The sequence below is a fragment of the Alosa sapidissima genome, chromosome 6 (genome assembly GCF_018492685.1).
Source record: "Alosa sapidissima isolate fAloSap1 chromosome 6, fAloSap1.pri, whole genome shotgun sequence".
Classification (NCBI taxonomy): domain Eukaryota; kingdom Metazoa; phylum Chordata; class Actinopteri; order Clupeiformes; family Clupeidae; genus Alosa; species Alosa sapidissima.
This window is the reverse complement of record NC_055962.1, coordinates 38,917,750-38,944,066: the sequence shown is the minus strand read 5'-3', so window position 1 is coordinate 38,944,066 and position 26,317 is coordinate 38,917,750. Positions and strand designations below refer to the sequence as shown.

At 42.6% G+C, this 26,317-nt stretch overlaps 2 protein-coding genes across 2 annotated transcripts in view; both read right to left on the bottom strand.

The window, feature by feature from the left end:
* The window catches only part of si:dkey-25e12.3 (histidine triad nucleotide-binding protein 3), a 50,734-nt gene extending 40,177 nt beyond the window's left edge, over window positions 1–10,557 (bottom strand). Inside the window, exon 1 of the mRNA XM_042094951.1 lies at window positions 9,810–10,557. Within this exon, the coding sequence (XP_041950885.1) occupies window positions 9,810–9,896 (87 nt within the window). The 5' untranslated portion in view covers window positions 9,897–10,557. The remainder of the gene's footprint in view (window positions 1–9,809) is intronic.
* A 68-nt stretch (window positions 10,558–10,625) lies between these two features.
* Window positions 10,626–26,317, bottom strand: part of LOC121711368 (nuclear receptor coactivator 7) — a 35,809-nt gene continuing 20,117 nt past the window's right edge. The window contains 6 exon segments of the mRNA XM_042094928.1: window positions 10,626–12,273; window positions 12,856–12,929; window positions 13,339–13,434; window positions 19,826–19,978; window positions 20,276–20,401; window positions 24,900–25,044. Of these exon segments, the coding sequence (XP_041950862.1) occupies window positions 12,138–12,273; window positions 12,856–12,929; window positions 13,339–13,434; window positions 19,826–19,978; window positions 20,276–20,401; window positions 24,900–25,044 (730 nt within the window). The 3' untranslated portion in view covers window positions 10,626–12,137.

Genomic DNA, 26,317 nt, shown 5'->3' with positions numbered 1-26,317 from the left:
ACTTTTCATCTTGTACACAGATGACTGTAGAAGCCGCCATGCTGATCGTCACCTAGTGAAGTTTGCTGACGATACTGTTCTCCTTTCCCTGCTATATGGTATAGGGCAGGGGTCTCCAACCTTTTTTGGAATGAGGGCTACCTGAAGACCCGAAATCATATGGAGGGCTACTCATTTAAAACAAACATACCCTCACCCCTTTTTTGCGAGGATAGTCCTCCTAAATAATAGGCCTATGTGATTTTTACTTTTAAATTATCAATATTCTGTAGGCCAATAAGTCTTTATATTAAGCAACTGTACTTTCATCTGATTCTTCAATACTTTAATATCAATATGCAACACTACCAACATATTTGTTCAGTTTGTTCATTTTAAAGTTTGCATGGGGAATCTAATTTTATTTTTTTAACAAAAAAACAATATTTTTGTGCAATTAATAATTTGGGTTACAATGTGTACCCAATTTATACCCACCCACCATTATGAATTCAGAGGTTGTTTAAGTTCTGATTTCAGTGGACAATTCGGTTTTAACATTTCAATAGTAAATCACCCACACCACCCTAACATATGAAGTCTCCTTTTAAAGTTATTGCACACCTGAAATCTCTCCATGATCTGACAAAAAAGGTAATGTACAGTCCTGCTCAGTAAAGCATGCCACAACATTTTCAGCGCTATTATACGGCAGTAGCCTACGGAGGAGAAAAGGCCTGTGAGCTAAAGCAATTGTTTTTCAGTCCTTGAACAATCATGCAAGAACCGTATTTGACAAACATAGAATGGCCACAGAACATTTGCAAAGATATGCTTCCATTGGCTACACCAGACAAGCGAGTTTTTTCCCCTTTACTGTGTATGCGTGCGAGCAGCGTGTACAGTATGCGCTCCGCTTCCGTTGTTGTTTAAAGATTGAATAGGGAAACGGATTTGGAGCCAAAGGCTAAAATTTAACGCAGCTACAATTTGTAAGGTATCACCAATATAAATGTAATGTTACAGATGTATGGCTACATACATTCTTAAAATGGTTCTAGTCTAGACTTAAATATATATTGAAAACTTCACAATGGAGCGTGTTTTTAGAGCGTGATCTGACTGATGGCTATTTTTAGAAGGTGCGCTGGGGGCGCCTCATAGCCGTTCCGCGGGCTACCTGGTGCCCGCGGGCACCGTGTTGGAGATCACTGGTATAGGGCATGTCCTCAGTGAGTTTGTGGAATGGTGTGATAGCTCCTTTTTGGAGCTAAATGTAAAACAAAGGCCAAGGAGATGTTCATTGACTTCACTAAGCATGGAGGAAGCAGGACTGCAACTACAGTCCATGGGGAACCAGTGGAAGTTGTACACTATGAATATAAATACCTGCATGGGCATTATCATTGATGACAAACTGTTTTGACTCTAATACAGAGGTGATTATTTAAAAATGTCAACAGAGGCAGTATTTCTTGAGGAAGCTTTACTCCTTTGGAGTGAACAGGAAGATTCTCAGCATTTTTTACACCTCCTTTATTGAAAGTATTGTAACGATTTGATAGCGACTCACACAGTTGTCCAATCAAAAGGTTTATTAGCTGAGAACGAGAGCAGGGACACAGACCAAGACACCATTACATAGCAACATAGCTGCCAACTCTCACGCATTGGCCGTGAGACACACGCATTTGATTAGTTTCACACACTCACACGCCACACCCACGATTTCTCACGCTGAAGTGTCAACCCGGCTAATCATATTTGCATTTTGCACACAGTGCACACCCATTACTCTAGGTTGTAATATCTCACTAACCCTTCACACAACATGTGGCAAACCTAATATCACAATAAACAGCAAACCGTACCGAATACGAGGATATAAAGCATGCCTCTGTTTTTGAAATTGCAACACATTTCTACATAGCCTCATTGGGGGGAAATTATAATGTATTCTAATGTAAACTATTTGTCAGTAGGCCTACATACATTTTTGTAAATTGCTCAGTAGATTATCCCACTATCATGGTTCTTATATTGTCAGGTTCCAGCCAATCCCACTTACACAGATAAATTAATATATTTATATTGCCATGCTTTCTAGTGACATTAATGCAAAAATATAAAGAAAATCAAATAAGGAGACACAAATATTGATATAAAGCCTGACATAAGCCATATGCAAACATTCACATCATGCAGATATGGGTACATCCTGAAAAAGGAATAGCCTGTAGGCTATGGCCATTACAATGACCAATATATTATCTTAAATGAACTAGCTGAAAAACACAGGTGACCACTTCTGCATAATTTCATGGAGTGCTGAACATTTCTGAACTGTGAAAGGGACCATATGTTTTTGTGGTTGTGAACTTATTGCAATATCACCATAACTATTCCACCTGTGTATGCATGGTTATAATTCTGAAGTGCAAAATAGCTTAGGCTACAGCACAAATATTTCCATAAAAATAAGCAAGTCTGACCTCTGAATTTATTTTTAAAAGTGCACCAGATTGATGCATTTAAAAGTTAAAATATACAAACATTTCTTAAATTCTTTTTTTTTTTTTTTAATCTCTTTTTATTAACCAAGAACAACAAAGTTACATACCTACATGAAATACATTTGTTTTTCTCCTACATTTTTAAATAATAATAATAAAAAAAATTAAAAAAAAACCCACCCTGCCCACCCTCTGAACCTCTGTGCGTCTTAGTATGTAGCCAGTCAAAACAAAGACAATCGTAAGTCACATGTACACTTGCACACATGTAACCATCTTATACCAAATAAAATAAATACATAATCCAGTAAAACAGAATAAATGTGTACATACACATACAATATCCAGTAAACAAACCAATGGTACATAAAACCAATATTGTAGACTTCTTTAGGCCTTAGCCATCTCAGTGCTTTACATGTCATTAGGGACTCTCAGGAAGGGACTTAAGTTTTTCAAAATATGTTATTAATGGGTTCCAGATACCATAAAAAAGGTCATTAGACCCTCTGAGTGCATACTTTATTTTTTCCAATTTCAAATACATCATAAGATCAGTCAGCCATATAGATACTTTTGGTGGGTATGGGGATTTCCAATGTAAAAGAATTTGCCGTCTGGCAATCAAAGTCGAAAAGGCTAATATATCTTTATACCTAGCAAGTCCTATATGGTCGCTTGGCACAACTCCAAAAATTGAGGTATACACATTGGGCTCACAATCTATTTCTATAACTTCAGATAACGTTTTATAGACCCCTAACCAAAATTGATCCAAGTATGGGCATGACCAGAACATGTGGGTCAAAGTTGCTGGAGCGCCATGACACCTGCTACAACTGTCATCCATGCCTGTGAATATTTTTGCCAATTTAGCTTTAGAAAAATGCATCCTATGCAAAACTTTAAACTGGATTAAGCTTAGGCGAGCACATGATGTAGTCCCATTAACCCTACGCACCGCTTCCGTCCATATACTATCTGGTATTGTCTCTCCTAGTTCAGCATCCCACTTTGCTCTAATCTTATTTACAATATTGTCACCATGGGAAGTGATGATGTTATAAATTCTGGAAATAAGTCCCTTTAAATTAGAAGACACTTCCAAGATATCCTCCAAGACAGATGGATCTGGTTCATTTGGAAAATCTGTTGTATTACTACGAATAAAGTGGCGAATCTGTAGATATCTAAAATGATTTGAGCAGGAGAGATTAAATTTTTCGCATATGTCATTGAAACTTGCAAATACACCATCCTTATAAAAATCTTTAAATCTGACAAGGCCTTGCCTGTTCCATTCCAAGAACGTTGCATCTATTCTAGCTGGAATAAATGAGTAATTATGGCAAATTGGGGCTTGAATGGAGAAATTAAGTAAACCTATATGTTTTCTAAATTGTTGCCAAATACGTAAAGTGTTAATGACCGTTGGATTTGAAGTATGTGTTGAAATAGCCAGAGGGATTTTAGAAGTTATTAAAGCTGGGAGTGAAGTTGAAAGACAAGAGTTATTTTCAGACTCACACCAGACCATATCTGAAGACTGACACCAATAGAGTATTTTCTGACAGTTTGCCGCCCAATAGTAAAATTGTAGATTTGGCAAACCCAAGCCTCCATTAGAACGATGTCTTTGAAGAAATCTCTTTTGAATTCTAGGAGCTTTACCTGCCCAAATAAATGATGTTATATACTTATCAATAGATTGAAAAAATGATTTAGTCAGATAAATTGGAAGGCACTGAAAAAGATAAAGAAATCTAGGGAGAACATTCATTTTAATACAGTTAATCCTACCAACCAGAGACAAACTAATGGCATTCCATCTCTGAAAATCAGACTTTAATCTGCCTACTAATGGGGTAAAGTTTTTATGGTATAGCTCAGGAAAATTTTGAGTCAAGTTAATACCTAAATACTTAAACCCATCCCTGGACATACAAAAGGGTAGATCGGAGTCCTTAAGAGACCGGGCCAAGGCATTTATAGGAAAGCACTCACTTTTAGTTAGGTTCAATTTATAACCAGAGAAAGTACTAAATGTTTGCAATATATTCAAAACATGGGGAATACTATGCATAGGGTCAGATAGGTACAGCAATAAGTCATCAGCGTACAAAGATACCTTATGGGTTAAACCCCATCTATAAATTCCAAATATTTCTGGCTTTGACTTAAGCACAATAGAAAGAGGTTCAATAACTAGAGCAAACAAAAGTGGACTAATTGGCGATCCCTGACGTGTTCCCCTTGTCAAGGAAAAGAACTTGGAGTGATTCCTATTGGTGACTACTGATGCCTTTGGGCTGAAGTATAAAAGCTCAATCCATGACCTAAAATCGGGGCCAAAACCAAATCTTTTCAAACACTCAAACAAAAAACTCCACTCTACCCTATCAAACGCTTTTTCAGCGTCCAATGAAACGACTACTTCAGCCACCGCACTGGACGCTGGTGAGTATAAAACATTGAGAAGGCAACGCACATTTGAAAAAGAGTGCCGTCCCGTCATAAAACCTGTTTGGTCCTGGGAGATCACCTCTGGCATAACTTTCTCCAAACGGCGAGCCAGTGCTTTTGCCAATATTTTGATGTCACAATTAAGGAGAGAGATAGGGCGATATGACCCACATTGCTTTCTGTCTTTCCCTGGTTTTAACAATAAAGTTATAGAAGCTTCAGTCAGTGTCCTGGGCAAAGTACCATTAGCCTTTGAGTCATGAAACATATCAAGTAAAAGTGGAATTAGTTGCCCAGAAAAAGTCTTGAAAAATTCAACTGGGTACCCATCAGGGCCCGGAGCTTTTCCACTTTGCATGGTCCTAATTGCATCCGCAATTTCGCCGTGCGTGACTGGAAACTCTAATTCTGCTCTACTAGCTGTATCAATTTTGGGCATATTTAAATTGCTAAAAAAATTATCCATAACTGTATTGTCTTTAGGAGCTTCAGATGAATACAAGTTTGAATAGAATGCCTGAAATGTATCATTAATTTCTATAGGATCCACTGTAAGTTCCCCATTATCTTTCATAATACAAGAGATATGTTGCTCAGATGATCTGCTCTTTAACTGGTGGGCTAAAAGACGACCCGACTTTTCTCCATGCTCATACATAATGCCCCGAGATTTTAACAACATCCTTTCAGTTTTTTCCGAAGCCAACAACTCATACTTAGCCTGAAGTTCTACTTTCTCTTTATAAAGTTCAGGGCATGGGGAAGCTGAATATTGACAATCTATCGCCTGTATAGCTTTGATCAATTTTTCTTGCTCTAAACATCTGTTTTTATTTAGCATGGATTTATATGAAATAATATTTCCCCTAATAACAACCTTGAGGGTCTCCCACAATGTAGTAGGAGACACATCATCACCTCTGTTAAATTCAAGAAAATCATCAATGGCTGATGAAATCATTTGAATAAATCCCTTTTCTTTCAATAAACAAGTGTCCAATCTCCATGGAGTGTACTCCATACTTTTGTGTAATAAAGAAAGATCTAAAATTACCGGGGCATGATCAGATTCAATTATAGATGAATATTCAATTTTTTTAACCGAAGACAACAATGCAGAATCAATGAAGAAATAATCAATTCTACTGTACGTATGGTGTACATGGGAAAAATAAGAATATGTCTTGCTCAATGGAAAACAGAAACGCCATGGGTCAGTACAGCCTACTTGATCCATGAACATTGACAGCCTCTTTGCCATTTTGGAGGGAGAATTAGATTTTGGATTGGAACGATCCAAAGATGGAGTAATTGTACAATTTAGATCACCTCCAAAAATGAGAGAATGGGAATTGAGACTTGGTATGGATGCTATCACTCTTTCTATGAATCTCTCATCGTCCCAATTAGGGGCATATACATTCACCAGTATGACAGGCTTAAAATATAAAGACCCTACTACAACAACATAACGCCCTTGTGGATCCTCTATTACCTTTGTTGGGCTAAAAGGAACTTTTTTATGTATCAAGATAGCCACCCCCCTAGACTTATGAATAAATCTTGAATGAAATAATTGACCCACCCATGTTTTCCTTAATCTGAGCTGATCTTTCACCAATAAATGAGTTTCCTGCAAAAAAGCAATTTCACATTTTAAAAATTTTAAATGTGCAAATATTCTTGCTCGTTTCACAGGACCATTTAACCCTTTGACATTCCAGCTTATAAATCTGACAGCTTCACCTAAATCTTGATTAAGCCTACTATTATTCATAACAAACTGGTAATAAAACTGACTCACAATGAAATCCCATGACGCACATCCCCATAACACCCCCTCCCCCTATACAACGAAAAAAACTTAGCAAACTGAAACCCATAGCGCATGAACTGCCTATGTCTAGATCCCAAAATGGGATAAACTGCAGGCTCGCTAAAGACGTCTTACCGGTGAACATCCTTTAAGAGCTAAGCTTAGGCCTATGTTATCTACAAAAGTCCCAAAATCTGTCAATTAACATCCGTATGAAAGTGTCATACATTTTACAATTTACAAACGTCCATCATCTCCCTTCACTCCTTAGACCGAATGCGCTTGTCGAAGAATTCCTGTGCTTCGTTCGGTGATTCAAAGGTAATCGTCTCTTCCCCCAGAAGCACTTTCAGACGGGCTGGATACACCAAGCGAAACTTCACTCCCTTCTCGTACAACGCTTGTTTAACTCCTTTGAAAGCACTGCGTTTTTTTGCCAAGGTAGCACTCAGGTCGGGGTAGAACCGAAGGCTAGCATCCTGGAATTTAACCTCATGGTTCCTTGCCCAACGCAGCGCTGCTTCTTTTTGTTGAAAACTTCGAAAACATACCACAAATGCTCTAGCAGGCTTCCCGTGCGCTGGTTTAGGAGCCATGGATCTATGAGCTCTCTCCAGTTCAGGTGGCTCAGTGAAAACACTCGACCCCAGACATTCCATAAGTAGCTCTTCCATGAATTTAACGGGGTCACTACCATTCTCGCTGCCCTCCGGAATGTTCACAATTCGCAAGTTCGACCTGCGTGATCTGTTTTCGAGATCATCCACCCGATCTAACAATTCCTGATTTGCTACTTTCAACGTGTTTATAGTTGCCTCAGCAGTGTTCAAGCGCTCAAAGTTCTCACCAGCTATAGCCTCTGTTGATGTCAGTCTAGCTTGGAACGAGTTGACGGTGTCCCGTATAGCATCCACAGCAGTCTGGAGTGGCTTTAGCGACTCTTGAATCAACGTAGAGATGTCCTCTGTTAGAACAGACCTCTGCTTAGCTAGTTCAGTCACAAGTTGAGGCATGGATACAGTATCTTCCACCTTGCCACTATTCTTGTCCTCCACCATAACTGAAAGTTTGCTAGCAAGAGTAGCCTGCCGTGTCGATGGAGTTTGTTGCGAGGATTTCGGTTTGGTACTCATTTCAGCAGTAAAGTTAAAGTTAGCATAAAGCGTAGTAAACGTTATCTCGCAAATATATGATTCCACAAAAGTGAATATTGAAGACCAGGGTGATGTTTAAACAATATAATTTCACAAGTTCACTGGGAGCTCTGTAATGCGTGTCTCACTCCCACAACGCCATACCGGAAGTCCCACATTTCTTAAATTCTTACAAAACACCCACCCACTTTTTAAAATTGTTAGTTTGGACCCCCCCACTATTGCCGTGCGAAATACTAGTGCTGTTTGTACGCCAAATAAATAATAACCTATAGGTTTATGTAAAACTCCCCATTAACAGCATCACGTCACTAACCACAGCTAGACTGCACAATGGTAGGCCTTCAAAAGCGTGACATTTTCGCTTTAGTTTGATATTTAATTTACTTCATCCGCTTTCATGCATTCATTGAACGTCCGCAGTGCTGTAATGGAAACCTTATTGCGTAGCCAAGTAGCCTATATATTGAGTTATTTTTAAATTATGCATGATTTACTTTTTATTAATTTCGTAGGCTGGCTTTATTTTGTTATATAGAAGTATCTAAATAACCTGGTAAAATGTACCAGAATTCAGGAAATTGCATCTAGTCCAAAAAAAAAATTCTGGGGGAGGACCCCCATACCCCCCACTGAAATGTCCCACCCACTTTCAGAATGCCTCCATCGCCCATGGTCCTAGCATAAGGCTAGATCCCTTTGATACCAATGTTAATTTAACTCTGGGACCCTGGTCCCTACACCTGAGAACAAATGTACTTTTTTTACTGTACGGTATAATGCTGAACGAGCCAAACAAAAATTTCCGCAGCAAAATTTTGGTTGGCCCCACCAAATCTCACTCCAAGGTTTTTTGAAAAGTTGGCAGTCCTGTAGGAAACACAAGGGAAGTCAATAAAACAAGCACGATACACGAACAGGGTAGTCACATACAATACACCGGGCAAAACACATGAGGTACAACGTAAAGAAAGACTACACAAGCTAACACATACATGACACGGAAAACGCAATTACACTAACTAGAACCGACATTACACAAACCAGCATTCACACACATTGCATTCTGGGAGGCTAGCACTCAGTCCAAAAGACAGACGTTACAGTATACTGACCTTTCCATCCATGTGCTGGTTTCACTCCCTCTCAGTCAAAAATAAGAAACACCTTCAGAGCATTGTGAACACATGTTCTAAAATCATTGGCCCCGCTCTCTTCAGTCTGACATCACTGCACGACAAGGCAACATGAAGAAAAGCCAACTGCATCCTAGAAGACTCTACCCATGTCCTACATAGAGTTTTTGAACGGCCCTCTGGCAGGCGTCTGCGCTGTCCTCTGGCTAGGACTAACAGGAGGAAGGCCACCTTTACTTTTGAGGCTATTCGCCTTTTGAACTTGAATATGCTCCAAGCCCCCTCCTCCTCCCTCTCCTGGGACTAACCCCCCCCCCCCCCCCTTACACTCCTGTCCTATTCTTTCTTTTGTCCTGTTATTTGTTATGTTATGTCTTATATGTTGTGCTATGTCTTACAGTATATGTCACTATAGCTGCATAGAGAATTTTTTTTAATTGAACTTGTTTAAACTCTAACTGTAACAGTTCTACTGTTCAGTTCAAACTGTAGTCTAAAGCAAAGATTCTAGAGCGCTCCGCTCTAGAATCTTTGGTCTAAAGTTAATAGTTCAACACAGAGCGCTCTAGAATCTTTGGTCTAAAGTTAATAGTTCAACACAAGCAAAACATTGCGAGCTCAATGTGGATGTGAGTTGCTATGGGAACATACACGGACACCCATTTTAGGAAAAGGGTTGATGCTGAGGGAGCTTGGTAGCTACTGCGGTGACTGAGCTCGCTGTTCGCTTTAAAGTGAAATAGTTTACCTGGGATAAGATCTCCGTGGTCGGTTCTGTTCCGTTGGCAATACTGCAGAACACACAGTAGCTGGACCGGTTTGACTCCATTCTCATGTGTGAATGACCGACGCTGTCCCGTCTCGCCTACAGATGCAAGACGAGTCTAAGTCACATCTCTCCGGTAGGCCTACCGGCCACAAGTGTGATGGAATTTCCGTCAGTTGGTACAAAGGTCTAACTTCCGCATCTACTGCGGTGACGTGACCTCAATCTGACTTATCGCGTTCTGTGCCACTGACGCGCCGTTCACTCCAAACACTCCATCCCAATACGAGAAATAACTAAAGCGCACTCACTATGTGGTGAGAACTCGTGTGATCTGGAACGTGTGTGTGCGCGTAGGTGTGACCTAGCAAGGCGATTATATTTCATACATGGGGGTATGTAGGAGCAATGCCCTCCTACAGTAAGTAGATAATGTGCAATATTAGGCAAAAAACACTCTTGACACCTAGACCTAGGCTACTAGTTCTGAGCAAGTTACTGGCTGTGTTACAGACACTCATGAACCACTGATGCTAATTATCTGGGAAACATTCTCTAACAGCAGTAAAGTTGTCACCATTTGTGTGAAACGAGTTGTGAACTTACACATTAAAAGACTTACTCTGTGCTCAAAGTGATGCTCGATGTGCTTTTTTTCCAGTGGTTGTTGTGTTAAATCTTACCCAGATACAATAGTGCTATTTTCTGATTGGCTATTGTGTAGCCACTCTCTTTTTTTTGATTGGTCTTGTGTGAGCGCAAGACCAATCAAAAAAAAAAAAAAAAAGTGAGTGTAAATTGCGGTTTATAATGTTTCATTTATTGGGATCATACAGCACATCACCATGGCGACAGCACGATACATACACAAGAAAGACCACAGATGAGAAGAGACGTCCGATAGCCACACACACCCAGCAGATCTGGCCCAGTCGTGGCATGCGTCCGGCCCACACACCCAGAAGATATGGCCCAGTCGTGGCACGCGTCCGGCCCACATGCGGGGCAGCTTCCCCTGCAGAGCAGATCAGGTGATGGCGGCCGCTACCATGGACGGAATGTAGAACGCAGGCAAGCACAGAGGTGCCAGGGGGCGTGATGGAGCACACACACATGCAGGCAGATACCCCTCACAGCCCAGATACCCCTGGGGTAAGGACTACCCTTCAGTAACCAAGTGTCAAATGCCCTCAGAGGTAAGAACTGCCCCACACCAACACTGTTAACTACCCCGTTAACGTTCCAGTCTCTGGGGAACCGCTGGAGAACGTTCCAGTCTCTGGGGAACCCCCTTCAGGAGTGTGAGAAAGCGCGACACCAAGCGCCTCCTGGGTAGCGATTGGCTAGTCTGCCTGGGGTGTGTGTGTGTGTGTGTATGTGTGTGTGTGTGTGTGTATGTGTGTGTATGTACGTGTGTGAGTGTAGGAGCCGTGCCCAAAGCATCTTCCCTGTTCTATCAGATATTAATACTGAATCTTCCACCTTCTCACACACGCAATTTAAAAACATCAACTTAACATACACAAATATAAAAGATTTACATTCTCAAAATGGACATTCATTTAAAAAAATATTCAAACTTTGCATATAAAAACAATACAGCAACATACATATAGTAGCACATACAGTTTAGTGTTGTGGTAGTGTGGAGACTTAACTAAACAACAAACAAAACAAACAAACAAACAAACAAACAAACAAACATTCTGGTCGACACACAGCGTGTCATTTCCCTTTCCTTCCCAGCCAATCAGAGTGTGTTTGCAGGACAACACACGTCAACTCAGCCAGTGGGTCTCTGCATGCCCAGGATCCACACACACGCACGCACAAGATCTGACTCAGACTCAGTGTGTGTGAGTGTGTGTGTGTGTGTGTGTGTTAGGTAGTGGTGCTGATTCTCAGTGTGTGTGTGTGTGTGTGTGTGTGTGTTAGATAATGGTGCTGATTCTCAGTGTGTGTGTGTGTTAGATAATGGTGCCGATTCCAACCATCTGAAATGGAAAACTCCAACAGCAGCACTAACAATCTACCATCCCGCTCAACTCCAGCTGTGTGTCTGTGTCTGTGTGTGTGTGTGTGTGTGTGTCTGGTTGAACAGTCACAGTGATAGAGGGGGGGGGGGGGGGTTCATCCTGCAGGTTGAGTGGAGTTGTTGCCGTGGAGCTGTTGCTTGTTGCAGTAGCGTGTGTGAGTTATTTATCCCAGAAGCCATGCAGGTGCTCCAGCAGTCTGTGTGTGTGTGTGTGTGTGTGAGAGTGAGCGAGAGAGTGTGTGTGTGTGTGTGTGTGTGTGTGTGTGTGTGTGTGGTCACTCGAAGGCCCAGACCTCTAGGCTGTGGATGGTAAAGTCCTGCTGGGTGCTGAGCGGCTGGTTGTGGAAGGTGGAGCAGGAGGAGGTGGTGCCGTGGTACAGGTCAGCATCCAACCACAGGCCCAGATGACCCCTGCACGCACACACACACACACACACACACACACGCAGGCACACACACGCACGCGCACACACACACACACACACACAGATACATGCACACACACACACACACACACACACAGACAGAATACAGACACAGAGGGTGAAAATGGATTCCATAGAGTGTTACCTTCCTCAGTGCGCGCACACTGGATTTCTGGAAAATACACTAGTTATCTTCTTTTGTCTGTAATGTATTTAAACTAGTTATCTTCTTTTGTGTGTAATGTATTTAAACTAGCTATCTTCTTTTGTCTGTAATGTATTTAAACTAGTTGTTTTGTGTTCAGGCCTAGGTAAGATCTTTTGAAATAGAACTCGATCATCTGGGGAATATTTCATATCACAGAAAAATAGACACACACACACACACACACACACACACACACATCTGATACTCACATACACACACACACACACACACACACACACACATCTGATACTCAAACACACATCTGATACTCTCACACACACACACACACACACATCTGATACTCACACACACACACATCTGATACTCACACACACACACACACACACATCTGATACTCACCCTCCACCCCCCAGCTGCAAAGAGTCGATGTTCCCTTTCACAAAGTAGGAGTTCTCACCTGTCCAATGATAAACCTGTGCATGTAGACACACACACACACACACACACACACACACGTCAGGGTGAGGACACCTAAAAAAAAAGTGAGGAGTGGGAGTGTGTGTCAGTGAGAGATTGTGTGTAAACTCTGTGAATGTGAAGGTGTGTTGAAGGTGTGTGTGTGTATGACAGGACAAGTGTGTGTGTGTGTGCCTTGATCTCTGGGCTGAAGCTGTAGAGGAATGTGTGTGTGTGTGTGTGTATGTGTGTGTGTGTACCTTGATCTCGGGGCTGAAGCTGTAGAGGAATGTGTGTGTGTGTGTGTGTGTGTGTGTGTGTGTGTGTGAGTGTGTGTGTGTACCTTGATCTCGGGGCTGAAGCTGTAGAGGAATGTGTGTGTGTGTGTGTGTGTGTGTGTGTGTGTGTGTGTGTGTGTGTGTGTACCTTGATCTCGGGGCTGAAGCTGTAGAGGAACGTCTCTCCAGTGCCGTAGCAGTGTTCACTCACTCTGAACGGGTGTGTAGAGAACGCACCAAACACCTGACCAACAGCACACAGGGAGTCAACGTGTGTGTGTGTGTGTGTGTGTGTGTGTGTGTGTGTGTGTGTGTGTGTGTGTGTGTGTGTGTGTGTACAGTGGGCATTGCTTCGATTTGGCCAGCTTCCCTCGCGGTCCACGCGCGGGATCACGCGACTTTAATTTGTATTTTTCCAGTGACGCTGCAATGACGCTGCAACAACCCAAACAACCGGTAGATGGCTCAAGTGAGCAGGGTGTCTCGTAAAAAGAAATGGAGCCTGGAAAACCCTACACAGACTTCACTACAGGCTTTAGCAGACTTGTTTAGAAATAATGTAATAGCCAGAAATATGCCTGCCCTGCCCTAATAAAGAAATATTTGGTTAACTGCGAGTGAATCCCGTTTGCAGCCGTAGAAGAAACGCAGGACAAATTAAACATTCTGGTTTTCTCCGAGTGCAACGATGATGGACAGACATCATTTGGACAAAACATAGAGCATATTAACCTCCGTTGCTCAGCCAAATGCCTTCCTGTTACGTCCTGTTTTTGATTTTGAACGATTTTTGATGGTCACAAGTTTACTTCATTAGCGTTTATTTTTTTTTATTATTAAAGAGTGTTTTTCATTTAAAGATTTGACTTCGTGCTTACTCAGTAGAGCATTTAGTGCTCTCCCCAATCCCAGACGTTTACATTGCATGTTTGTTTGTTTGTTTGTGGATGCAACCGCGAGATACGCGCTCGTCATAGGCGCCAAAACATCGAGCACCCACATGTGCCAGCTTACAGTCCCGGCTAAATTTACATTAATTTAAAATCAAACATCGCAGTTAATGTTAAATTCAGCATCTCTCATAATGTGATTGGCTATGTTGCTGTCAATCCCCTACTCCATATCCTAACCACCAATGAGAGTGTCTCTCGTATGAAAATTCCTGATACTTCCCACCTGAAGAATTAACGCAAGGCTTTGTCGGGTCTTCAGCCCCGAATGTTTAAAATGTATATAGCCCTGAGTATCATTTTAAAAGTAGTCTGACAAAGCTTATTGTTTTGTGACACAGCTAAACACTGGTACCTCATAGAACGTCTATAACATAGCTTAGGTGGTCGCAACTCACAAAAGTAAAGCAGATAGAAAGAACTCACGCAAATCTAGCCTACAACACGCAGACAGCTTCATGGGGAGAGCGCGCGCACAGGTGTTTTATGATTGTTGGCTTCTGATGGTATCTTGCTAATTCACTGAAGACAGACTTATGATTATGGATAGAAAGAACATTCTGAAAAGGAAAGGAGTAAGGCAATGAGGAGCAATGCTATAGTGGAATACTCATGTTGCTGTATCAGCAGATGAGAAGGACTTGAGTGCCACTGACGACGTGACTGCCTCATAGGCTCACAGGTTGGTGAAGGAGAAAGCTGAGCTGATCTAGCTGAGCCCAGTGACTATGCTTTTGTGAGAAGGCACACCATTCATAGGCCTAAGAACATCCCGGGCAGACCTTTACAAAAAATATGATCCCATACATGCCTTTTACACCAGTGTAGGATATGGCAAAGTTTGAGAACCACTGCCTCCACTTCCTGTCGGCTAATGGGCACTTCTGGATGGATAGGCTATATCTCGTTTTTTTAACGGTGTGATGTCAAGACGAAATATAATTTCTGTTTATAAAAACAAAGGAAAGTGTTTTTTTTCTTTTAGTTTGGGTTAACGCAATTAACCTTCTGAGTTACGTAAACTGTTCAGGAGTCAAACGACAGATCATGCGTAATTTAGGCGTAGTGTAGGTGACTGAAAGTGCACAAAAAGAATGCAACATATGCATACTTTGCTATTGTTTCAACCAGCCTGTTGTCCATAGCCTGTCAAAAGAGTGGTGCCGGAACGATTTTAAGGCTATTTCGCATAGGCTACTCAATGGTGCTATTTCACACGCATTATAGCGACCCCCACTCACCAGGGTTAGGTGGAAGGTGTTAATAGACGATTGGCGTAGCCTACAGTGGACTAGGACTGTCAAAATTGCTCAAAAATGACGTTCGAATATCCCCTCTAAAATAAACACATGTAGTAATTAGTGAAAAAAAAAAAAAAGGGGCTTTGGTTCGGATCTATGCTCTCATTGCACACAAAATAACCCAGACACATACATTCATGCTCTCATTGCACACAAAATAACCCAGACACATACATTCATGCTCTCACTGCACACAGAATAACCCAGACACACACAGAATAACCCAGACACATACATTCATGCGGTTTGGCACTGCGCTCCAATCAACCATTTCTGGGTGAGTGTCACAAAATCTCTCTCTTCCATCTTTGGCTGTCACATCCCAGCATCCCCTTCCTTAAAGTTAAGCTTGCCGAACTTAGTTATAGTCAGCCACGGGCAGTTTGACTGTGCCTACATTCGTGACACTCCTGTTACTAGGCTAAACTGGAAAGAGCAAAAAATAGGAACATAATGGTCACATTAATCCCAAACACACACAGATAACTCTTACACCAACCTTGTTTTGTGCCTTTTATTCACGTTTGTTTCAAGATTGAGTAAGTATAAGCCCTTTTCGCTCCCCACTTCTATGCAGCATAGGTTTCCATTATCCAAACAGCTCCCTTTCCCCTAAAAGGGGGCGTGTACATGCAGCACGGTCTAGCTAGATCCAGTGTGGTGTTGTAGTTGTTCTAACGTTACTAGTTGTTGCAACAGCTTGTGAAAAAACTACAAAGTTTGTTACACCAAAAAGAACGTTAATCTCGCGATAAAAAAATTGACGCCGTTAAAATAGGTTTACGTTAACGCCGTTAATAACGCGTTTAACTGACAGCACTAATTATTATTAATAGCAAATAAATAGCATCCCCTTCTTCCCCTCCCCCTTTTATTTACATTCTCTGATAACTTTTCTAATTTCACTCTCTCTGCCTCTCTCATCGTTATTCTGCCGGGGCCCCATTGGATGGCTTGGGAGACTCGGTCCTGGCGGGTCGCTGTGTGGGTTTGGCATTGGTTGGGTCCTGTGGGTTATCTATTGGCCCTGTGCCCCCGTTGTGCACCCTCCTCATACGCTCATGCACATGCCTTGTTCTGGAAGCACGCAGCACACTTACTCTCTTTTAATTGCACTACATGTTAGGTGACATTCATCAAACATAAACAAAAACTACAAAACAGGCTAGGGTAAGGGTGGAGTGCAGGTAGATACCTCATCAGGTGTCTATCTGCATGCCTCACTTATTTTAATGCACACATTACAGAGGAGGCATACATCTTACACAGGGTAAGTGTGGTGTGCATGGGGAAATCCTAACAGATATTCACCATGCATGCCCACTTCTTTTAATGCTACACACTAGATTGGCTAGGTTGAGGGCTCTTTCACATACATATTTAGGTCAAGAGTGGCGTGTTGGGTGAAGGTCTGGGGGCGAGGTGTGGTTGGTCGTGGTAGTGGGGGATGTGTGCATATGCTGGGGGCCTGGGGGGATGGGTGGCACGCAGGTCCTCCCCTCGTCGCCGTATAACTGCGGGGGCTGGGTGGAACTGTGGCCATTAATGGGTGCCCAGGTTGTCAATCAGTCAGGCAATCAGTTATTCTTATTACTACACTCATCTTTAACAGAATAATTACAACTCCTCTCCTCTGAAACCCTCCCTCTCTGTGTTCCAGCTTCTCTCCTCCTGGCCCAACAGCAAGCCAGCCTTATACATATGCACACACACACACACACACACACACACACACACACACACAAACACAAACACAAACACAAACACTACCCTCACCCCCACCCCCATCCCAACACCACCTCATTCACACTCTCAGAGCTACCATCCGCACCCCCCCATCCCCCCTTCTTTTCATTCCGGTCATCAATTTCATCCCTGATAATCATATCTGTAATCATCCTGGTTGCAAATCATCCTTAGCCTTTCTGTTATTAATAAGCCAAGTCAATGTGATGTCTGGTTAAGTTACAGTATACGTTTGTGTAATGTACATCTGTTTGTCTTATGTAGTATTCTGGTGCATGTCGTAGTGTTGCATTTTCTGTAATGTCAATGGTGTTTGCAATAAAAAAATAAATAAATAAATTTAAAAAAAAAGAATATATTGGAATATCTAGGCTATATTATTTGCGCATGTTGTCAGTGACACGCATCATGTCATCTGTTTTTAACTTTTTGAATTAACTGAAAGAAGATAAATATTTTTCGTTAGTTTTGGAAGTTTATTTTTACGTAGCCTACAATGGCCAGTTCCGACAAAGCCGAAATTACTCTTTTTGAAACCATGAGTGAGCAGGCCGTGCGTTTGTATGGTTATATTGCTTCACAGGGGGGGGATCCCAAGCAGCTTTCAGCCATAAGGTTACTTTGAGAACATTTCCTAATTCACCCGACACTGATATTCAAAATGTTGAAACTATTTCGGCATAGCCTATAAGCAGTTTAATTAAATGTAATGTTAGTTGTAAACAAACGGGCTACTTGGTGAGGCTTGGCCTCACAGATGCGCTCGTGCCTTAAAGGAATTATCCGGAGTAAAATGCACTTTAGATCGATTTACGGATGATTGGGAGTACATACGTTGAGTTGACATCCAAATCATGTCATTCGGATGTATTTTGAGAAAGTTCAATGTTACCGTTTTTAGTCAAAGCTCGTTAGCGTGGAAGTGAGAAGGGCATATTATTTCGCAGTTACAAAACGCTATTTTTATACCTCTTCTACAGTTCCAAACAACATTGCACTTACGTGGTAGTGAGTAGAGGGTCCCTAAAGCCAAACCGAAGTATCCCGAGGTCTTTATGTGGTCGGATAGAGTCCAGAATGAATTTCATCAAGCCAGTACCTTTCCGGAAATGTTGCCATCTTTGCTGCTGTAGGAGTCGATTGCCAAGTGTGCTCTGGAAATTCACAATTTCGTCGCCGTTTAAAAAAAAAAAAAAAAATAGTCCAGTCCATAAAACTTCATTTCAATTTCAAAAGAAATACTGGACTATGTTTTTTTTTTTTTTTTTTTTTAAACGGCGACGAAATTGTGAATTTGGTGGTTTTATCTTTTGTGCAGATCATATTATCAAAATCTGAATCGGCCTTCTTGGCCTGGTTTGCGTAAACTAACAAGGAATCCCCCCCCCCCCTCCATGAAAATGAAAGGCTACATATTCTCAACTGACTCGTCAAAAAGTGCGCACCTTATTATTATCTGCAGGTGTGTGACTTTGACTTACGTGCACGTGGCTGCAAATTTACTTTTAATTTATGTATTTTCTGCCTTGGACAAAATATGGATGTATTGTGGTTAGAAGTGTAAATATCAATTAGAAACCTAAATCTATTTATAATTATTAATTTGCAAACAAATAACTGGCGTCAGTGACGTCTTTGACATGAAGATCCCCGGAACTATGCTTCTACTAGCATTCTACCACAGGTCGAGAGGTGTAGTTGTAACTACACAACTTTACAATAGTGGTTGCGAACGTTCGTTGCTACTATGGTTTTGGGAAACACTAGGTGTTGGCAACGTAGTGTAACGATGCATTGGACTATGTAAGTTCAAACTATCGTTTGGGAAACAGTTTTGTCGTACTTACATAGTTTCACCCATGTTAGTTGCTAACGTAGTTAGCTTTTGGGAAACGCACCCCTGATGTCTGATGTGTGATCAGTGGAATATGGGGAGGGAAGTGGCAGTGTTTTTGTTGCGCATCTGCAGAAGTCAGCCAAATATGAATGTAATTCTGCGGCATAAAGCAGATGTAATTGTTTATTGTACAGAAAAATAAAAATGACATGTCAAGCAGTCAATTGACTACATTGCAGTCAAGAAGTAGGACAAATTAATTTACGAAACCAAAACGTGGGTCATAGTTGTCTAAGCCTCTATAGCGTAGCCTGTTAAAAATGTCGCTAGATAGTATTAAATCGCCAACAACATTGTTTTCTGCAGAAGCCTACCCAAGGCTACAGATTCATTCTGAACAGCTATTTCGTTACCACCGTGTAGTCAAGCCTTAAGACATACCCAAGTAGCCTAAATCGAGGTAATGTTTAATTAGGCATGATTTATTTTGTTATTGAATTCATAGGCTGGGATTCCTCTCGGCAACAATTATGTTTAAAGGTAGCATAGCCTCCTGCTTTTTCAGAAGGGGCAGCAGGCAGGCTACTGACAGAGCGATGTACAGCGACGCACAGTGGCTGAAAGTGGTACTAAAGTTTCACGCAGCTTCACGCCGCGTAATGCGCGACTGAAATGGCCATTTGAAAGCAACGCCCACTGTATGCTTCTGTGCGTGTGTGTGTGTCTGAATGCGCATGTGTGTGTGTGTGTGTGTGTATGAATGTGTATCCGTATGTGTGTGTGCGTGTGTGTGTATATGACCTGGTTGTCCATGTCCTTGATGACCAGTAGCACGGGGCAGTCCAGCCTGGCCAGGCTGCGGTAGAGCGTCTTCAGGCTGGTGCCGTGCACTCCCGTGCTGTACGCCAGTCGCCATGGATACCCCTGCACACGCGCAGGCAAGCGGGCAGCCAGCTGCAACAGGAACCAATCATGTCACGCCAACACACCACAGAGGAGGGGTGTGTGTGTGCGTGTGTGTGTGTGTGTTACCTTCTGAATGTCTGTTTTACCTGGTTGTGTGTGTGTGTGTGTGTGTTACCTTCTGAATGTCTGTTTTACCTGGTTGTGTGTGTGTGTGTGTGTGTGTGTGTGTGTGTGAGTGAGTGAGTGAGTGAGTGTGTGTGTGTGAGAGAGAGAGAGTGTGTGTTACCTTCTGAATGTGTGTGTCGTCCAATAGAGTACTAGAGTGTGTGTGTGTGTGTGTGTTACCTTCTGAATGTGTGTGTCGTCCAGCAGAGTACTAGGGTCGCTCAGGCAGGGTAGCAGGTCTATAGGCTCCGCCTCCTCAAAGCTCCCAAAGCTCTGACGGCGTTTGGCCTCGTTGATGGTGATGATCTGTTATTACAAGACCCAATTTAAAGAGCAACTTGCAGCTTCAATTTATACATAACTTGTCTGAAAATGTCTTTTTAAAGGGGGGGACTTCACCGCTTCATCTGCCACAAAACGTTTACACAGACATTAATATTCCAAGTGTGTGTGTGTGACATTAATATTCCGAGCATTGACCATAGAGGGGACTTCACCGCCTCATCTGTCACAAAACGTTTACACGGATATGAATATTTAGAGTATTGACCATATTCAGAATAACACAATATTGCAAATATTTGTTTGTTTACATGAGTTGTTAACAAAATGTTCCATTCATATTCCCGTTTACAAGTCACGGATATAGACTGTTTAAAGTAGGTCACGCAACATATTCTGACTTTATCAAAGCTCTAAACGTTCCTTCCGTGAACGTGTGTGTGTTCAGATACATGTAAGTATAGTTACATTAGCTGCTTTCAGACATAGGTTTAAGTCCGCATGTTCTGCGGATATCAAGCGGTTAATCGCATATTTTATCTCGATTAAAAATTCTATTATCTATTATTTTGCATTTCAGAACTTTCCAGAAGTCCATATTAACAACGTAAAGCAATTCTTAGCAGTGTATCTTGATTGGGAATCAAATGAATGCAAAGAAAGCAACACAATGTCTTCTTCAAAAATAAAGCAATAGGGGCAGCCGTGGCCTACTGGTTAGCACTTTGGACCTGTAACCGGAGGGTTGCCGGTTCGAACCCCGACCAGTAGGCATGGCTGAAGTGCCCTTGAGCAAGGCACCTAAACCCTAAACCCTCACTGCTCCCCCAGCGCCGCTGTTGATGCAGGCAGCTCACTGCGCCGGGGTTAGTGTGTGCTTCACCTCACTGTGTGCTGAGTAGTGTTTCACTAATTCACGGATTGGGAGACCAAATTTCCCTCACGATATATACTTATACTAAATAAATGCTACAGCAAAAGTGCATGCACAACATGTACACACATGATACAAACTCATTACAAACTAAAAATATTAGTTAGCCAATTAGCTGGTTTGATTTGCATTGAGCTCAATGAGCATCAAACCAGCTAATAGGCTAACTGAAATAACACCCATGCCAATCTCTAGGTATGGTGAAGGGTATGTGATGATGTGGGGCTATTTTAATTCCAAAGGCCAAGGTAACTTTATCAGGATGCACAGTATTCTGGATCCATGAAATAACTGGCCTTTAAAAATTTAATTCCTAATTCCTAAAAATGTTATATTCCTCTTTTCAGTCAACTTTAGCATGGGTGCCAATACTTTTGGCCATCACTGTAGCCTAGTCCATCCCTATTACCTATGTTCTTTATTCTTCTTTTATTTAAAAAAACTCCTGAATACCCAGCTCTTTAGAGAACATCTCCTCTCATAGCACCACTTACAACAAGTCTTGCTGATGCTAGCACTTACCAGCCGTCTTGAACTGACACTCAACTGTTTAAAAACAGCACTCACTGATGCACTTATTCTTACTGTACTCTACAGTTTATAAATTGTCCTAAAATTGTTGAGAGAATTGCTTTAAAACTTAACTGTTAACATGTTCGCTTTGGTTAAAAATGCATCAGCCAAATGTAATGTAATGTAATGTAAAGTTGAAAATGTGTAACAGTGTAGGAGTGTAAACAATGTTTAGCTCGTTGATCAGGAGTCAGCAAGTAACTTTGGCCGGGGGCCAGTATTTTTCTTAGCCAATAGTTGGCGGGCCAGAGTATAGGCTGCTATTAAATGCAGCTCCGCTTACCTGGAGAATGGAGAAGAACAACATTTTGGTAAAAAAATAAGCCATTTTCGGGAGCTTTGTCCTAGAGTGCCAGCAATCTAGGCCATTGTTGATGATTTTTGTACAGCCACAGCATATTCTGTGTTATAGCTATGAACACATACAATAGCTCGATTAAAAGGTGAAACTTTAAGCTCTCGGTGGGTGCAAACCGTGTATTTCTACACGCCTCTGTTCCTGAGAAATCCCAAGCTAAACAGTGGCTAGTTTTCATCAAAATCGCTGTTTTTTTTCTAGAAATGGAGATATAACGTCTTTCATGAAATATGAAGTGTTGCCTGTTACTTACTTGTGTAAACCTTCCGGGAAGTAATCAACGAGACCTGGCGAGACTGCCACCTAGTGATAGACCCACGGAAATGGCCTGGTTTTGACCTGACGTGCATGCGTCACTGATTCGACCCAAAGCAGCAACGCAAGTTATGATAAAATGTCCAGATAAAATGTCCAGATTGTGCGTTTTCATGAGTTTCACGATCGTCATATATTTAATTTCCATTCATCACAGAGTTCCCAAAATCACATATAAGGTGTGCTAGAGTGTCTAGTTTCGTAATTAAAAAAAAAAAGCTAAAAAATGTATATTACGTTTTTGGCACTCAACGCATGGGAAGGAAAAACGTAATATTACGTTGTTGGCACTCAATGAGTTAAGTTAATTCCTGCTGACTGACATGATTCTCTGCATGAACCAAGGAGTAAACATTACCATCTACAGCCACGAGAGGGCGCTCTAGGCCTGTGACTCCATTTCTCTACATCATGGGTGTCCAAACGTTTTGACTCAAGGGCCACATTGGGTTTTGAAAATTGGCCGGCGGGCCACACAACAAAAAATAATGAGATATATATATATATATACACACACACACACACACACACACTCATCATGTATCATTTAAATGACAAAGTCATTTTGTTGTAGAAAATTAATTTCTTAAGAAATACTGTTCATTTGATGTGGTTTAATTCATTTATGAATGGTGCACTGTCACTTTAAGACTATTTCGCCAGCTCCACTAGCCTATGGCTAGTGCTGTGCCTATGGCTCACAGTTTATAAATGGTCAGTAGTGGGAACTACTGTTGCCATCGCGATTTCCTTTTAAAAGTTTCTTATAAAAAGGAGATATCAATTATCAACAATAACAAGCCAGCTGGAACCTGCCGCAGTCTCTCCCTCTCATGCACGCTCAAATGTGTTCCCAATTAAATGGAGTAGCATAACGTAGTTAGATCTGCTGCAATGGAGATACTATGTATCTCGATGTAACAAGCTGTTTTGACATTGACATGGTAAACGCTCTCTAAGAAGAGTGTAAAGCAGTTTGCAGTAGCCTGAAGTTACTCACAACGTAGTCTATGCTGGAAAAAAATAGCGAGCGGCCTATGATAACCTAAATAATTAAATGCACGGCAGGCCGGATTAAAGTGCGTGGCGGGCGGCAGTTGGCCCGCGGGCCATAGTTTGGACACCCCTGTACTAGATGAACTCTGTTTTATCTCCCCTTTCAATATTGTGAATAGTAAATGTGCCCAGCCCTAGGCACTAGGCTATAATCATTTTGGAAATGATGGACAGTTTAACACAGAGCCTGACTTATTCTAATGACCTCTTTGGATATAATCTATTCTAATGACCTCTTTGGATATAGTCTATTCGCCTTATTCACCCAGTGGCCAGAACGAGGCTACAGGGTACACTTGCCATTACACCTCAGTCCAGCAGATGGTGGAGGTAATGCACTCCGTTTGCAAACTGCCAAGTAAAAACTCACTGAAGAAGAACAGGCCAGTGAACCCTTTTTCTGTGAGCTTTTTTTTGGCAGTTTCCAAACGGAGTGCATTACCACCATCTGCTGGACTGAGGTGTACCCCCTGCGGAACAGTGCTAGACCCCCTGCGGAACCCTGCGGAACAGTGCACGACCCCCTGCGGAACAGTGGACGATCCCATGCGGAATCCTGCGGAACAGTGCACGACCCCCTGCGGAACAGTGCACGACCCCATGCGGAACAGTGCACGACCCCATGCGGAACCCTGCGGAACAGTGCACGACCCGCTGCGGAACAGTGCACGACATTAGAGCGTGACAGCATCACTATTGTTATTTTAACTCCTTGTCATTTTATGTTCACTAATATTATTTGTTGTTATCTTTGAGATTTTACGTCTGTTCTTTTCTTTATTTAGCCTATTTAGATTTTATTATTAAATATTATTATTATGTGTCAAGTAAAGCACTTTGGTGCAATGCTGTTACTTTTAAATGTTCTATAAAAATAAATTGACTTGACTTGACTATGTTAGAACATTAGAACAGCACCACTATGTTAGAACATTAGAACAGCACCACTATGTTAGAACATTAGAGCGTAACAGTTCCACTATGTTAGAACATTAGAGCAGTACCACTATGTTTAGCATTAGAGGGTAACAGCACCACTATGTTAAGGGAAACAGTGACGTAGAACAAACCTTAACAATACAGTAACAATGTGTTATAACAGTGAAATGCAATAAAAATGAGTTTTGTTGAATTGTGAGCTCAAGGGGCTGAATCTATAAGGATGGCATTTGCTGTGTTGGAGAGGAGTGTCATGTGTCATGCATTGCGCATCGTTACACCCCTACACACACACACACACACACACACACACACACACACACACACACACACACACACACACACACCTCCCAGCTGCGTGGGACCTCGCTGAAGAAGTTGTCAATCATGTTGAGTTCGTCCTTCTCCACTACGATGAAGCCCTGCTCCCGAGCGTCTTTCCCATAGGCCTCCGGGGACCACTGCACAAAGAACGAGTACAGGTCGTCCACCCTGCAGAACACACACACACACACACACACACGTTAATCACGTCCTTCCCATAGGCCTCCGGGGACCACTGCACAAAGAACGAGTACAGGTCGTCCACCCTGCAGAACACACACACACACACACACACACACACACACGTTAATCACGTCCTTCCCATAGGCCTCCGGGGACCACTGCACAAAGAATGAGTACAGGTCGTCCACCCTACGACACACACACACCAGGGATGGAAATTAGCCCCCCGCCAAATGCAGGTAGTTTTGTGCGCTGGCGGGTGAATTTGGTCAACTTACCAGCCACTGTGGCGGGTAAATAAATAGAGCTAGCATGATTTGAAGTTCTACAACAACTACCAGTGAGCCGCCGCCCGCAGCATAGCCCAGCATAGCCCCCAGCACAGCCCAGCATAGCCCGCAGCATAGCCCACAGCATAGCCCACAGCATAGCCCACAGCATAGCCCACAGCATAGCCCGCAGCATAGCCCAGCATAGCCCGCAGCATAGCCCACAGCATAGCCCAGCATAGCCCGCAGCATAGCCCGCAGCATAGCCCAGCACAGCCCGCAGCATAGCCCAGCATAGCCCGCAGCATAGCCCACAGCATAGCCCGCAGCATAGCCCAGCATAGCCCAGCACAGCGCAGCATAGCCCGCAGCATAGCCCGCAGCATAGCCCAGCACAGCGCAGCATAGCCCGCAGCATAGCCCAGCATAGCCCAGCACAGCGCAGCATAGCCCAGCATAGCCCGCAGCATAGCCCGCAGCATAGCCCGCAGCATAGCCCAGCATAGCCCAGCACAGCGCAGCATAGCCCAGCACAGCGCAGCATAGCCCGCAGCATAGCCCGCAGCATAGCCCGCAGCATAGCCCACAGCATAGCCCGCAGCATAGCCCAGCACAGCGCAGCATAGCCCGCAGCATAGCCCAGCACAGCGCAGCATAGCCCAGCAAAGCCCAGCATAGCCCGCAGCATAGCCCGCAGCATAGCCCGCAGCACAGCCCAGCACAGCACAGCCCATAGTCACTGGTGCAGTGCTTCACCTTTTGCCATTACCATTAGGAAACTGTTGCTATGCTCTCATGTGCCACTGCTAGCTTATTTCAGGATGACCGCATAAACAAATCTAGTGAGATCTGTGGATCTGCGTTGTATCTTCACAGACTAATATTCTCACGTGAATAGTTGTCTTTTGAAGTGGCCCGTAATCCGGCCCACGACACCTTCACGGAAAACAAGATGACATGCTACTATTTAGACCTATGAGGCAAACAGA